The 14,067-nt window shown below is 40.2% G+C and overlaps 1 protein-coding gene across 5 annotated transcripts in view; it reads left to right on the top strand.

The window, feature by feature from the left end:
- Positions 1 to 14,067, top strand: part of PEAK1 (pseudopodium enriched atypical kinase 1) — a 303,272-nt gene that overhangs the window by 231,949 nt on the left and 57,256 nt on the right. For all 5 annotated transcript variants that reach the window (XM_063089094.1, XM_063089092.1, XM_063089095.1 and 2 more), the window contains one exon: positions 8,572 to 11,830. In XM_063089094.1, coding sequence (XP_062945164.1) covers positions 8,688 to 11,830 — 3,143 coding nt within the window. In that variant the 5' untranslated portion in view covers positions 8,572 to 8,687. The remainder of the gene's footprint in view (positions 1 to 8,571; positions 11,831 to 14,067) is intronic.

Genomic DNA, 14,067 nt, shown 5'->3' with positions numbered 1-14,067 from the left:
GTAAGCTGTTGAGCTTCGAGCAAGCCTGCAAGGGTGCAACCAGGCCCATTAGCTATGAAGAGGCCTGCTATGGAGAGGCAGAGCTACTGCCCGATTGCTGTTTGTCAGGGAGCAGGTATACAGTAGGGCAGCAGGGTCTGACAGCTGTGTGGAGGGCCAACAGATCAGCTGTTGAGCCTGGAGCAAACCTACAAGAGTGTAGCCAGACCCAACAACTCTGCAGAGGCCTGCCATGGAGAGGCAAAGCTGTTGCCTTATTGCTTTCAGTCAGGGAACAGGTGTGCACTAATGCAGCAGGTCTGAACAGCTCTGTGGAGGGCCACAAGGGGAGACAGAGCTAGCACTGGATTGGCTGTCAGGCCAGCATGGGTACCTGTGGGCTCATTGGGTCAGTGGGTTGTGCAGTGTGGGTGCATGAGAATGTGGTGGACCACCACTTATTGGTGGCTTCCCCTCTGAGCAGGTCTGCCTGTTCTGTTGGGGTTAGGGGATGCCATGTGGGTTCAGATGCTGGGATCTCAGTCTTTCTGTCTAGCTTAGGCTCTAGGCAGCTGGAGTCATGGTCTTGCACCCGGATGAATGTGGTGGAAAGAACATGGGGCCTCAGGATGGAGGGAGTCAGTTTCCACCCACCCTCAGGATGTATTCTAGTATCAGGTTTGGTTTCAGGATGGCACTGTGCCATAGCTGCTTAGGTTGGGGTGGGGGTGGGGGTTGCTCTCCCTGGGCTTGTACTCTGAGGTGGTACAGCTGCACAAACTCCCACCTACTCTCCAAACTGGATTTGGGCCCTGAGAGGATGGGGATGCTGTCTTGTGGCAGGGATTGCAGGCATTTGTGGCAGCAGTGGGAACGGCTGGGGTTTTTCCAGCTTACCTTCTCTCTGTCTGACTCAAAGCCAGTCCCTGCAGGGAGACAGCGAGGCAGAAGGATGCTTTGTTCTGCTCTCTATAGTGCTTTCCTGGTTTTCTGTGCTCCACAAGGATTTCTTCACTCCCCTATATTAGTCAAAATATAGATTTTTTGTTGTTGTTTTGGTCTCCTTTTGTTAGGGGAACAAGACCCAGACAACTCTAGTTGGCCATCTTGCTCGGCCCTCCCAAGTTTATAACGATAATTAGTAGTAGTAGTAGGAGTAGCAGTAGTATTTAACTGGTTCATCAAAGAGTTTGAACTTTTAAAATGAGTTGGGAACTGAGCAGTGCTTTTGTGCAGTGGTTCAGTTGTTGCACAGTTCCTATCCATGTGACCAGAACAGTAAATTGTTAGAAAAAAACTGTTGTAGTTAGAACAATTGGAAGTAGATGAGCTAGCTGCCTTTCAACAGAGCTTTAGTTACATTTGCAAAATTAAGTAGGTTTTACTTTGGCTTCTTCTTTAGACAGGAAACCCTCGTGTCTAAGATCCTGCCTGTTCTTGTGATACCAAGGAACCGTGATTTTGTATGTGTGTGTGTGTGTGTGTGTGTATGTGTGTCAGATCTCAAATTAAGAAGTTTCCTTTTACTCAGGGAATTTCCATTTGTGTACTAAATTAAAGCTGTGTTTTATCTCCTGCAAAACATCTTCCTGCAGCTTTGCTTTCACTTCCTCTCCCCACCCTTTTAGTCATATACTAAAAGATTTGGCAGCTGGTCGAGGTGTCGGGTCAGCATTTTTCACTGTGGAAGGAGGAAAGGTTGGGAACAGTGATGTGGGGATACTTGTCACATTTTCCTTTCCTTGTTATAAGTGACCCGGTGTTCCATTACAAAAGCCTAATGAGATCTTTGGCTTGTAAATTTTACCCTCGCATCCTGGAGATGGACTAATGTGTGGGATGACATATAGACAATAGTTCGTCACTGAGAGTGTCCTTAAAAGCCCATGTACAGCACTGAGGATTCTTGACTCTGCCTCCATGGAAATGTGACAGATTTTATGGAGAGAGATAATGGCTTTCAGGTGTCACAGGATTGGGGAAGGAGTTTAGCAGTCCGTTCCCCATCCTTTATTATTAACAGATTCTCCCTGGGTGCCTTTAGGAAATTTTCTATGTATGGCATTTAATATACCACCTACGCACTCTCCTCCTCTTCGCTGATGAGAATTGTATCCAGCTTGAGGAGCTCCAGCTCTTTCTGCTGGCCAGTTTATTTCAAGACTGAAATCTAGTTGGGATTTGGTGGTTGTGGTGGTGGTTTTTATCATATCTGCTTGAAACTGTTGGACTAGATGAAAACTAATTATTGTCATTGTGGAGCAGTAGAGAGAGTGAAACACAGTAATAGGTTCTTAAAAAGCTGTCATATCTTAAAGTGAAATAGGCTGCTCCTGAATAACTTCATCTATAGCCTGAAGGACTTTGGTCCTGAAAACTGTCAAATGTGAAATAGGATTTTAGATCATGGATTCCTGGCAGCTTCAGCCATTAAACTCTCCCATAGACCACTTCATCTGGAGGATTTGCTCTGAGATTATAAGGAATGTAGAGGAAAATGAACTTTTCTTATCAAACATCCATTTGGGTGCTCTGTATCAGACCTGTTCTGGCAAATAAATAGAAGACACCAGCATAGACTGTTATATTTCCTTAAGTGCCTCAGGAAACAGTTCTTATTTCTCAAGCATAACTCTGGTGACTAGAGTTTCCCATTTTAAAAGTGTCAGTGTTGAGCAGGGAAAGCTGCTAGTTGTTATTGATTGCCAGTGAAGTCATTTCACAAAGGCAGTAAAGCCCAAGGATTGATCCTTGGACAGACCTGCATCTGGTACAGCTTCTTTCTTTACAAGCCTGTTATAAGTTAAAATAGTTCTGTCAGTGCACATCTTTGTCTCCAAACATAATTAGTGTTTTAAATGAAACCCTCATAGTTAAGGTTTTGTCACTTAGACAGCAGCTCCATCTGGTGCTTGCTAAAGGTGTTTGCTTGCTTGGTTCATCTCTTGGTTTTATAGCAGCGTGAATTCAGATGTACACAGAACTTGTGAAAGAATGTCAGATCTAAGCTGGGTTTCTGTTGCACACAGCACTGAAATAAGCTAATTGTGTTCCTGGAGATTCTCATTTGGCTATTCTGTTAATAATGTGATAGCTATTAATCAACTTAACAGCCATCTTTTGACTGAATTGACTTACTTATACTCAAAGTGGGGAATTATTTTCATTATTTTTCTACAAGTCTTGGAAAGAGAGAATATACTGTACTACTTACAGAGAGAAAACTTAACCCTCTCTTATCAGGGGTGGATTTAACTTGGTTAACAAGATATTAGGCCAGAATGTCTTACTCTTTTATATTCAGTGCTGCATAGTGCTAAGTACATAGAGAATTTTTAAAAAAATATATCTTGGTGACTGACAGGAACTGCACCAAACTATTAATGGAAGTTACATCTGAGTAATAGGATTATACATGGTTTCTATTTTCTTTATGCTTTTTTGAATTTCTACAGTGAGCATATACAACAAAAGAAAAAATATCTAACAAAAAAACTAATTTAAAAACAAAACATACTGTAGGTAGCTGTAGCCCTAAGTCCCAGCTGTTGGCCTCTCTCATTCACTGTGTGGCTTTAGGAAAGTCACTTTCTCTTCTGGGCTTCAGTTCCCATGTCCATAAAACAGAAGGAATGAACTAGGGATTAGTTTTAACATTATAAGATTTGTATTATCCCGTCTTTTTCCTGTTTTTTCAACCTCTCCCACTCTCTTCTGTCTTTCCCCAATATTATCATTCAACATTACCTAGTTTCTGCCATTTTAAAATAAGGAAATACTTTCTCTACTCCCATCCTCCCAGCTTTTTCTTCCCACCCAAACTTCTCCAAAAAGTTATCTGCCTTGCTCTGTTGTCTCTCACTCTTTACCTCACTGCAGTCTGGTTTCTGTTCCCATCACTGCACCAAGATAGTTCACTGATGTGCTCATGTTGCCAAGTTCAATAGGCACATTTAAGTCCTCATTTGCTGTCATCTCTCAGCAGCATTTGAAATAATCCTCTTCTCCCTCCTTCATGACATTTCCTATTCTGGCTTCTGTGTCATCACACCTTGGCTGTTACTTTTCAGTTTTGGGGGGTAAATTATTCTCTTCTCCCTTGTTCACCCACCAAGGCCACTTCCTCAGCTACGCTATTTCCTTTTTGGCCTAAATATTTCTATTGTAGCAATTCCCAAGCGGATGAGAATTCTCATCTGTTCCAGACTCCTAAATTCAACTGCCTACTCTGTTATATGCAGGCTGACAAAATATGGACTCAGATCAGAATCTTCCCCCTAAAAGTTGCACCTCTTCCAGTGTTGTCATCTCAGTAAATGTCCCTACAAGTCATTCAAATACATAAATCCAAAACCTCCACACTTCTTACTCTCTCCAAAATCCAGCCATTCCTGCATCTGTTTTTCTCTGCCTTCCCTGACACCACATCCTCATCCATATCCTCATCAGATCTTACTTTGCCCATATTAGCCCTTTAAAGAGTCTCCTTGTCCCTGTCCTTTTCTCTTTCAGTCCATTCTCTACACAGCAGCCACAGCTGTCTTTTGCCTTGTAAGTTAGGTTTATTGAGATTTAATTTACATATAGCAAAATTCACCTTTTTAAGTATGCAGTTTTATGAATTATGACAAATGCATGCAGTTGTAGCCACTACCACCACACATCATTTGGATTGTTTCCAGGTTGGGGCTATAAACTTTCACATACCAGTTTAATGTAAACAAGTTTTCATTTATCCTGGGTAAATACCTAGGAGTGGGATCTCTGGTTTCCTAGGTGAATTTATGATTAACTTTTTAAGAAACTGCCACACTGTTTTCCAAAGTGTGTGAACAATTTGCATTCCCACCAGGAAAGCATTCCAGTTGCTCCACATCCTTGCTAGCACTAGTCAGTTTTTATTTTAATTTTTTTAACCATTCAAATAAATGTGTAGTGGTGGCTTGTTGTACTTTTAATTTGTATTTCCATATGACTAATGATATTTAGAATCTTTCACAATTATTTGCAATTCATACTCAAATCTTTTGCCTGTTTTTTATAGGGTTTGTTTTCTTTTTGTTGAGTTTTGAAAGTTCTTTATGTATTCTAGATACAGTCCTTTGTCAGATGAGTACTTGGCAAAAAGTTTCTCCTTGTCTTTAGCTTATCTTCCTTCTCTTATTGATATCTTTGTCAGAGCAAATATCTTTAATTTCAATGATGTCCAAATTACCAATTTGTTCTTTTATGGACAAATGCTTTTGGTGTTTTATCTCAGAACAATTTGCCTAACCTGAAGTCACAAAGATTTTCTCCTGTTTTCTTCCAAAAATTTTATAGCTTTACATTATATTCTTAGGTCTATGATCCATTTTGATTTCATTTTTGTGTGTGGTGTGGTAATTTTTGTGAGAGGTTCATTTTGTTGCTAGGGATATCCAATTTTTCCAACACCATTTGTTGAAAAGACTATCCTTTCTACATTTGTCAAAAATCAGTTGACTATATTTGTGTGGCTCTGTTTCTGGATTCTATGCTTTATTCTGTTCTGATTTATGTCAGAGGTTACCAAACTTTTTCTGTAAAGCACCAGATAGTAAATATTTTAAGTTTTGCAGATCAAAATGCAAAATGAAAGATGCTATTTGGGTATTTGTATAACAAGGGAGAAAATAGATTTCTACAAAGTTTTTGATGAAATTCAAAGTATAACTAAGTACAATTTTTTGTAACACAGGTCTACTAATAAGAATGGAAGTCTTTTGGGGGGAGAGTGATAACATTTTGCTTAACATAGTTCGAAGTTAATGTTTCCTCTCATCAAAATTGATTACAAATGTTCATCTATTAATGCATATCTGTAATGAAGTTTTACATGTTTCATCTTTGAAAAATATCTTTTCACATAGGTGATATGTGTACCAGTGGAAATTTTGAAATTTGTAGAGTGCTGAAAAGCAATAAGAGTGCCACATGCAGTCTCTGTCATAACTCTCACCTCTTCATTGTGGCACAGAAGCTGCCATAGACAATATGTAAACAAATGAGTGTGACTGTGTTCCAATAGAGTTTTATTTGTGGGTGCTGAAATTTGAATTTCATATAATTTTCACTTGTCACAAATTATTCTTCTTTTGATTTTTTCCCCAATTATTAAAAAATATAAAAAGCACCCTTAGCTTAGGATACAAAAAAGAGGGGTGAGTTAGATTTGGCCTATGAGGTTTAATTTGCTTACTTCCATCTATTCCCCAACCCCCATCTACCAATGTTTTGTAGTTTCCTGCCTATGTATTTTAGATTTTGTATATACTTTGTTCTATTTATACTTAAGTATTTCATGTTTTTGGTCAGAGCTGTCTTTTTAAAATGCATATTGAATCATGTTGTTTCCCCTGTTCAAAACCCTTCAGTGGCTTCCCACTGTTATTAGAGTAAACTCTATAATCTTTAAAAGCCTAAAAGGCCCTGCATGATCTGGCCCCTGTTCTCCTTTTCAGTCCAATTTTATGCCACTCTTCCCCTTGCTGACAACGTTCAAGTCTCAGACTAGCAGGAAATGGTTTTATCAACTAAGGGATGTAACTTTTAGAGAGTACTAAAAGAGTAAATAAATGTTTTAAACACTTGAAAAATTTATTTTAACCTTACTGGGTTGCTGGCTCTCTATATGGACTACTTTCATCCTTGAGTATTTACTTCTTCCACTAAGGCAGAGTAATAAGTAATACTTAAGTATTGTTTGTAAGGGACTTCCCTACGTATATGTTAGCTGAAGAAAATATTTTCATTCCTTAGAAACATAATGAAACTCAGCAAAAAGGCTGAGTTTCTGACCAAACTAAGGATCCTGTCACTGTCATTGTACATGAAATTTAACTTTCCAGCTATCAAAATAGTTCTTGCAAGCCTACTGCCAAATGTGAGACTGTAGTGATATTCTGTGGAAGATCTGCAGCTATGTGCCTAAGCCAAGAGAGAGCAAGCCACAAGATTCATTATATTGAACAAACCTTAAAACCAGTGTATTTAATCAACCAGTGTTTATTTACCTCCTATATCCTTTTCAAGATGTAGCCCATGCCTTAAAGGAGCTCAAAAACTAGTGAGGAGATAGGCACTTATTCATGAAGGTATGTCTCAGGGATTCTGATAATACCAAGCAGAAAGTGTAGTCCAGTGGAATTTAGGGTATGATAGGACTAGTCTATTTTCAAGACAAGAGGCTAGAAGGAGGCAAGAATCAAAGGCGAAGAGGCTTAGATTCCATCCTATACCTAGAGAACTTAAATGTTTGGATTTCTGGATTCTTCCCCCAGAGATTGACTAGGTAGGTCTAGGGTTGTTCCCTAGGTGGTTCTTATTTAGCTATCAACTCCCAGTCTGCATACTGACATTTGTGAACCAATGCACTAGGTAAGACTGAGCCACAGAATAGTTTTTTTTTTTTTTTAAAGATGACCGGTAAGGGGATCTTAACCCTTGATTTGGTGTTGTCAGCACCATGCTCTCCTAGGCGAGCTAACCGCCATCCCTTTATAGAGATCCGAACCCATGGCCTTGGTGTTATCAGCACCACACTCTCCCAAGTGAGCCACAGGCCGGCCCTAAGGCACAGAATAGTTTTTAAGCTAGTTAATAAGATGATTGTATTAACATTTTAGAAAGTTAAATCTGATAGTAGCATAAAACAGTGGAATCTCCTGAGAATCTCGTTACAATGCAAATTCAGATCCAGTAGGTCTGGCGTTGGACCTAAGATACTGCACTTATAACAAGTTCCCAGGTGAGGCTGGTACAGCTTATGTGAGAACTATCATTTGAGTGGCAAAGGTACAGAGGATGGATTGGACTGGGGTGAGACTACAGGCATGGAGATCAGTTAACAGCCTGTCATAGTAATGTAGGCAAGAGATAGTATCTGAAGTGCTGGCTGTGTCTGGTAATGGCAAGAATAGGTTCCAGAGAAATCTAGCTAGATAAAATTGGCAAGAATAATTTAGAGAGTTAGTAAAATTTGGAGTTAGCAGTGTCAAGAATGGTCTAAAAGTGTAAGCTTAGCTACCTAGATGGATGGTGATAACATTACTGAAATATAAGATTCATATATAAAGAGTAAGAAGGCGGCCCAGGGGGTAGAGGAGGGCTGGTTGTAGGCAATAAGTTTCCTGGAGTTGAGAATAGGGGGAGCCTGAGGATTCATTTTGAATGCGCTGAGTTTGAGAAGTCTATGAAATGTCCAAAATTTCAAGGTGAGTGGAAGAAGAAGAGCCCATAGTGGACTAAGAAGTATTAGAAAGATTGGTGAATAACAGAAAAAGCAGTATCAAAGGCATTTCCAGAAGAGGAGGGTCACAGTATCATTGCTACAGAGACATCAAACTGAAGATTATATATGGTTTGCTAAGAGTGCATAAGATTATGGTTAAAAGGCTAACTTTCCAAGATGCTGTTTGGCTAAAGGGAGATTATGAAGTAACCAAATTAGCTTATCTCTCAACCTTTTAATTAAAGGAAAAGTTTAGAAATGAAACCAGTTTTTCGAGTCACTCGGTGGTAAGCCTTATAGTGCCTTTTCCATTCAGATTTTTTCTTCTTCTCTCCCCACAGATTGATTGTATACTTAGAAGAACTGCTGTAACACATACGGGAGGTGAAAACTAACAGATGAAAGTTTTGCCATGCACTGAAAGAAAAACATTGTCTGTGAAGTTCTAGTTTTAAAAATGTCTGCTTGTAATACCTTTACTGAACACGTTTGGAAACCTGGTGAATGCAAGAATTGCTTTAAACCGAAAAGCTTGCACCAGCTCCCCCCAGACCCTGATAAGACACCCATCTCCCATGGCAATGTGAAAACTAATGCCAATCACAGTAACAACCACCGCATCAGGAACACCGGAAATTTCCGGCCTCCTGTGGCAAAAAAACCCACTATAGCTGTGAAGCCCACTATGATGGTAGCAGATGGGCAAAGTGTATGTGGTGAGCTTAGCATCCAAGAACACTGTGAGAACAAACCTGTCATTGTAGGATGGAACCGAAACAGGACTGCCTTGACTCAGAAACCACTTAACAATAATAATGAAGGTGATATTGAAGGATTTAGCCATGTTTCTAAGTCTTATGGTAATAATGATAGTGCAAAGAAGATATCAAACAATAACGGGCTAACTGAAGTGTTAAAAGAGATAGCAGGCTTGGATACCACCCCTCAGATACGAGGAAATGAAACTAACTCCAGAGAAACATTCTTAGGAAGAATTAATAATTGCTATAAACGATCGTTGGAAAGGAAGCTTCCACCAAGTTGCATGATAGGTGGGATAAAGGATACTCAGGCCAAGCATGTAATTCTGAGTGGGAGCACAGAAGTGATCAGTAATGAAGGAGGTCGGTTCTGTTACCCAGAGTTTTCTAGTGGTGAGGAGAGTGAGGAAGATTTACTTTTCAGTAACATGGAGGAGGAACATGAGAGCTGGGATGAGAGTGATGAAGAGCTGTTGGCCATGGAGATTCGCATGAGAGGGCAACCTCGCTTTGCCAACTTTAGGGCAAACACTTTGTCTCCTGTTCGATTCTTTGTGGACAAAAAATGGAATACTGTCCCCCTGCGAAATAAATCTCTGCAGAGAATCTGTGCTGTAGACTATGATGACAGCTATGATGAAATCCTGAATGGTTATGAGGAAAATTCTGTGGTTTCCTGTGGACAAGGAAGCATTCAGAGCATGGTGTCATCTGACTCCACATCACCAGATTCTTCTTTAACAGAAGAATCACGTTCTGAGACAGCCAGTAGTGTATCCCAGAAGATTTATAATGGGGTGACATCTCCTGGTAACCTGGGAGATTCTAAGGACATGAAGGAAATTGAGCCCAATTATGAAAGTCTCTCTGGTAATAATCAGGAGAAGAACATATCACAAACTTCCAAAAGCACAGTAAAAGTTCCAGAGACACACAAAGCAGTCCTTGCTCTTCGATTAGAAGAGAAGGATGGCAAGATTGCTGTACAAACTGAGAATCAAGAAAGTAAAGCTTCTACAGATATTGCTGGGCAAGCAGTAACCATAAACCTTGTCCCTGTAGAAGAGCAAGCAAAGCCCTACCGGGTTGTGAATCTGGAACAGCCACTGTGTAAGCCATATACTGTCGTGGATGTGTCAGCAGCCATGGCCAGTGAGCACCTTGAGGGACCTGTTAACAACTCCAAGACAAAAAGCTCATCTTCTACTCCAAACTCTCCAGTGACATCACCTGCATTGACACCAGGACAAGTAAGTACCCATTTCCAAAAATCTAGTGCAATCCGATACCAGGAAGTATGGACTTCCAGCACCAGTCCACGACAAAAGATACCTAAAGTAGAATTAATTACTGGTGGAACTGGACCAAATGTCCCTCCAAGGAAAAATTGTCACAAGTCAGCACCTACTTCACCCACAGCTACAAACATTTCCTCCAAAACCATCCCAGTTAAGTCACCTAATCTGTCTGAAATAAAATTTAATAGTTACAACAATGCTGGTATGCCTCCTTTTCCAATTATCATTCACGATGAACCAACTTATGCTCGGAGTTCTAAAAATGCTATCAAAGTTCCCATTGTTATCAACCCAAATGCATATGACAATCTAGCCATCTACAAAAGTTTTCTGGGAACAAGTGGAGAACTCTCAATGAAAGAAAAAACCACAAGTATCATAAGCCACACTTATGAAGAAATAGAAACTGAAAACAAAGTGTCTGATAACACCACTGGCAAACCCACTGAATGTCCCCAAGCTAAAGGGTTTTCAAACAGCACAGAGCGTAAAAGGGGTTCAGTGGCTCAGAAGGTTCAAGAGTTTAACAACTGTCTCAGCAGGGGTCAGTTGTCACCACAGAGAAGCTATAGTTCCAGCCACAGCTCCCCAGCAAAGATCCAGAGAACCACGCGAGAGCCTGTGGCCAAAACCGAAGGCATTCAGGAGCCTCAGACGCTGGGCAGCAGCAGTGGTGGCAGCGGCAGCAGCACCAGGGAGAAAGCAAGCACAGTGCTTTCTCAGATTGTGGCTTCTATTCAACCTCCACAGTCTCCTCCAGAAACACCTCAGTCTGGCCCTAAAGCTTGCAGTGTGGAAGAACTTTATGCTATTCCTCCAGATGCCGATGCTGCTAAGAGTACAACAGTCCGGCCCAAATCTCTCTTTACATCTCAGCCTAGTGGTGAGGCTGAAGCACCTCAGACCACAGAAAGTCCTACCACCAAAGTACAAAAAGATCCATTTGCAAAGCCAGTCACCTCCTCTCCCTCCAAATTAGTGACTAACCCCCAAAGTGAGTCACCACCTCCCTTTCCCCCGCCACGCTCTACTTCCTCCCCTTATCATGCAAGTAACCTTTTGCAGAGGCATTTCACCAATTGGACCAAGCCAACCAGCCCTTCCAGATCAACAGAAGCTGAATCAGTTTTACACTCTGAAGGCAGCAGACGGGCAGCTGATGCAAAACCTAAACGCTGGATATCATTTAAAAGCTTCTTCCGCCGTCGGAAAACAGATGAGGAGGATGACAAAGAGAAAGAGCGAGAGAAAGGGAAACTGGTGGGCCTGGATGGTACAGTCATCCACATGCTGCCCCCTCCTCCAGTTCAGCACCATCACTGGTTCACAGAGGCAAAAGGAGAGTCCAGTGAGAAGCCAGCTATTGTCTTCATGTACAGATGTGACCCTGCCCAAGGGCAGCTCAGTGTGGATCAGAGCAAGGCTGGGGCAGACCAGGCAGCAGTCACAGAGAAGGGTAGAATGGATGCATTACTCCAGGACTCAGAGAAGAAGAAGAGGAGTCACTCTTCTCCATCACAGATTCCTAAGAAAATTCTCAGGTATGTAAAATAGACTAGCAGAATATGGGAATTTTTTAAAACACATTTTCAGGTGCTAAGTTTTTTATATCTTTTAAGATTGCATAGGAGCCATTTCTGTTTGTAATTAGCACTGTGTGGCCAACATCTATTTTTGTAACTGCACTCCAAGATTAAAATATTATTAAAGTGATCTTATTGCACTGAACAATGTTTACAGCCCTGGATCTTCAGCTAGAGTAGGCTACTGTATTCTCGTGAATGCAAAGGGGCTTTCACATAGAAAACCAAATCCCTAACGCCTTAATGGCAGTAAATACGTTTTTTTGAAATGCTATGAGACTGTGAGGGAGAAACTGGATCAAATGAGTAAATGGTGGTTCTGTTCTTATCCTTACTGTAAATGAAATAAAACTCTTCAAGCAATTCTTTTTTGTCTTTTACCAGGTGTTATCCCCATATATATTACTTTATTTTAAGGAAATATTTGGTTTTTTATTACTGTCTTTTTCTGTTCTCATTCCAAGTATTGTGGAAAAAGCGGGGGTGGGAGAAAGTAGTTTATTGTTATTTAACATATAGGTGAAGTAGGAGAAGTTGGTTAACCAGACTGAGACCCCATGGTATAATCCTCAGTTCAGCTAGGCTGATTGTGTACCCTCATCAGCTCTCTAGGCATTAGTTTCCTTTAATACCTTAATAACTACTCACTGATCACCTACTCTGTGTAAGCCACATCCCAAATATTTTTCTCAAATACCTTTAAAGCCCTGTAAATTGGCTGTATATTCTTCAGATGAGGAAACTGGAAAAGAATTGGCCAGAGTCATAAAGCTATTACTTGTCAGAGCGAGAATTCAGACCCTGATCTGTCTCGCTTTAAAGCTTATATTTTTCCTATAATGTTGCAGTGTTAAGAAACATAAGATCAAACAAAACTGTTATATTTTCACTTGTAATCATTCACATAAAAATTTATGTTTAGAAAGGCTGAGTTTTTCTTTCTTATTTGAATTGTAAACAAAATTACTTAACTGCCAATAAAAACAAGGAACTTTTATCCCAAGTTTATGATTTCCCTGTCCTTTTATGTTCTTAAACAAGAATATGCCGTGAGTACACCATTCATCTGATTCTGAGTCCTACTCCCTCCTTACTTACAGTAAACTTTCTCTATCTGGCCTGGCTTCCTCTCTGGCAAAGACTGCAAACGGACTCATGGGGCAGATTCTCTCACCAGTTTTTCATTAGAAAAGTATAAATAAAAATGTTGTGAACACTTAATGCCTTCACTTTTCCTAGCAAAATGCTAAGAAGTTTTATATACTATATATATATTTTTAGTAAAATGAGGTTTTTACATACTTCCAAATAGTTGTCAAAATGCTGGCAATTCCCTGTTTTTCTTAAATCCATGTAATAACAAAGCCACTAGATTAGTGGTAATATGTTCCTGGAAAGAATAGTCTTGTCGTTGGTCATTGAATGTTGTATTCTGTGATAATGTACTCAATGATAGAATATTGTACTGCAGTAGTAATAAAACACATGTATTGCAGGTTACTGTTTTATTTAGAAAAGAGGCCATCTAAATAGCACATGGTTAGAATTACCTAGAAGTGAATGGCATATAGTTCTTGCAGATCAATAAATAGCTTTACTCCTAATTAAATATAGCTGTGGTATATTTATCCACACCCTGGAACGCAGAGAAAATCAGTGATCCGGCCTATCTTCTGTGAAATGAGACTCTTTGCTTTGGCTGCACACCACTGTAGATGGGCTTGAGGGCAACTCAGGCCTTGGGCATGGCAGACTTTATACAACTTATATTTTCACAGATTTGGTTATATGTGGACCAGTCATATCTTCCAAAATTTATCAGTTTTTTTATAGGCAACATCCATGAGTTCAGTGACAGTTAATTTGCCCTGTTGGTTCTCAAATTTGACCATGTTTCACAGTGACTATCTGGAGGGCTGTTAAAACACTGACTGCTGGGCCCCACCTCCAGAGCTTCTGATACAGTAGATCTGGAGTGGGTCCTAATAATTGGCGCTTCTAACAAGTTCTCAGGTGATACTGGTGCTGCTGGTCCTTGAGCCACACTTTAGAACCACTGGTCTCACCACCATTCTAAAAACACATGCTATTGTCTAAGTAAAGCAGTGATTGAGAGATTAAGCTCTTCCTAGAGGCACATTAGAATTTTCACATTTCATAATGTCCCAGACTAAGTAGAAAAATGTATTCAATAG

This window comes from Cynocephalus volans, chromosome 3 (genome assembly GCF_027409185.1).
Source record: "Cynocephalus volans isolate mCynVol1 chromosome 3, mCynVol1.pri, whole genome shotgun sequence".
Classification (NCBI taxonomy): Eukaryota; Metazoa; Chordata; class Mammalia; order Dermoptera; family Cynocephalidae; genus Cynocephalus; species Cynocephalus volans.
Note: the sequence above shows the minus strand (reverse complement) of the source record. Positions and strands in the feature narration are given on the sequence as shown.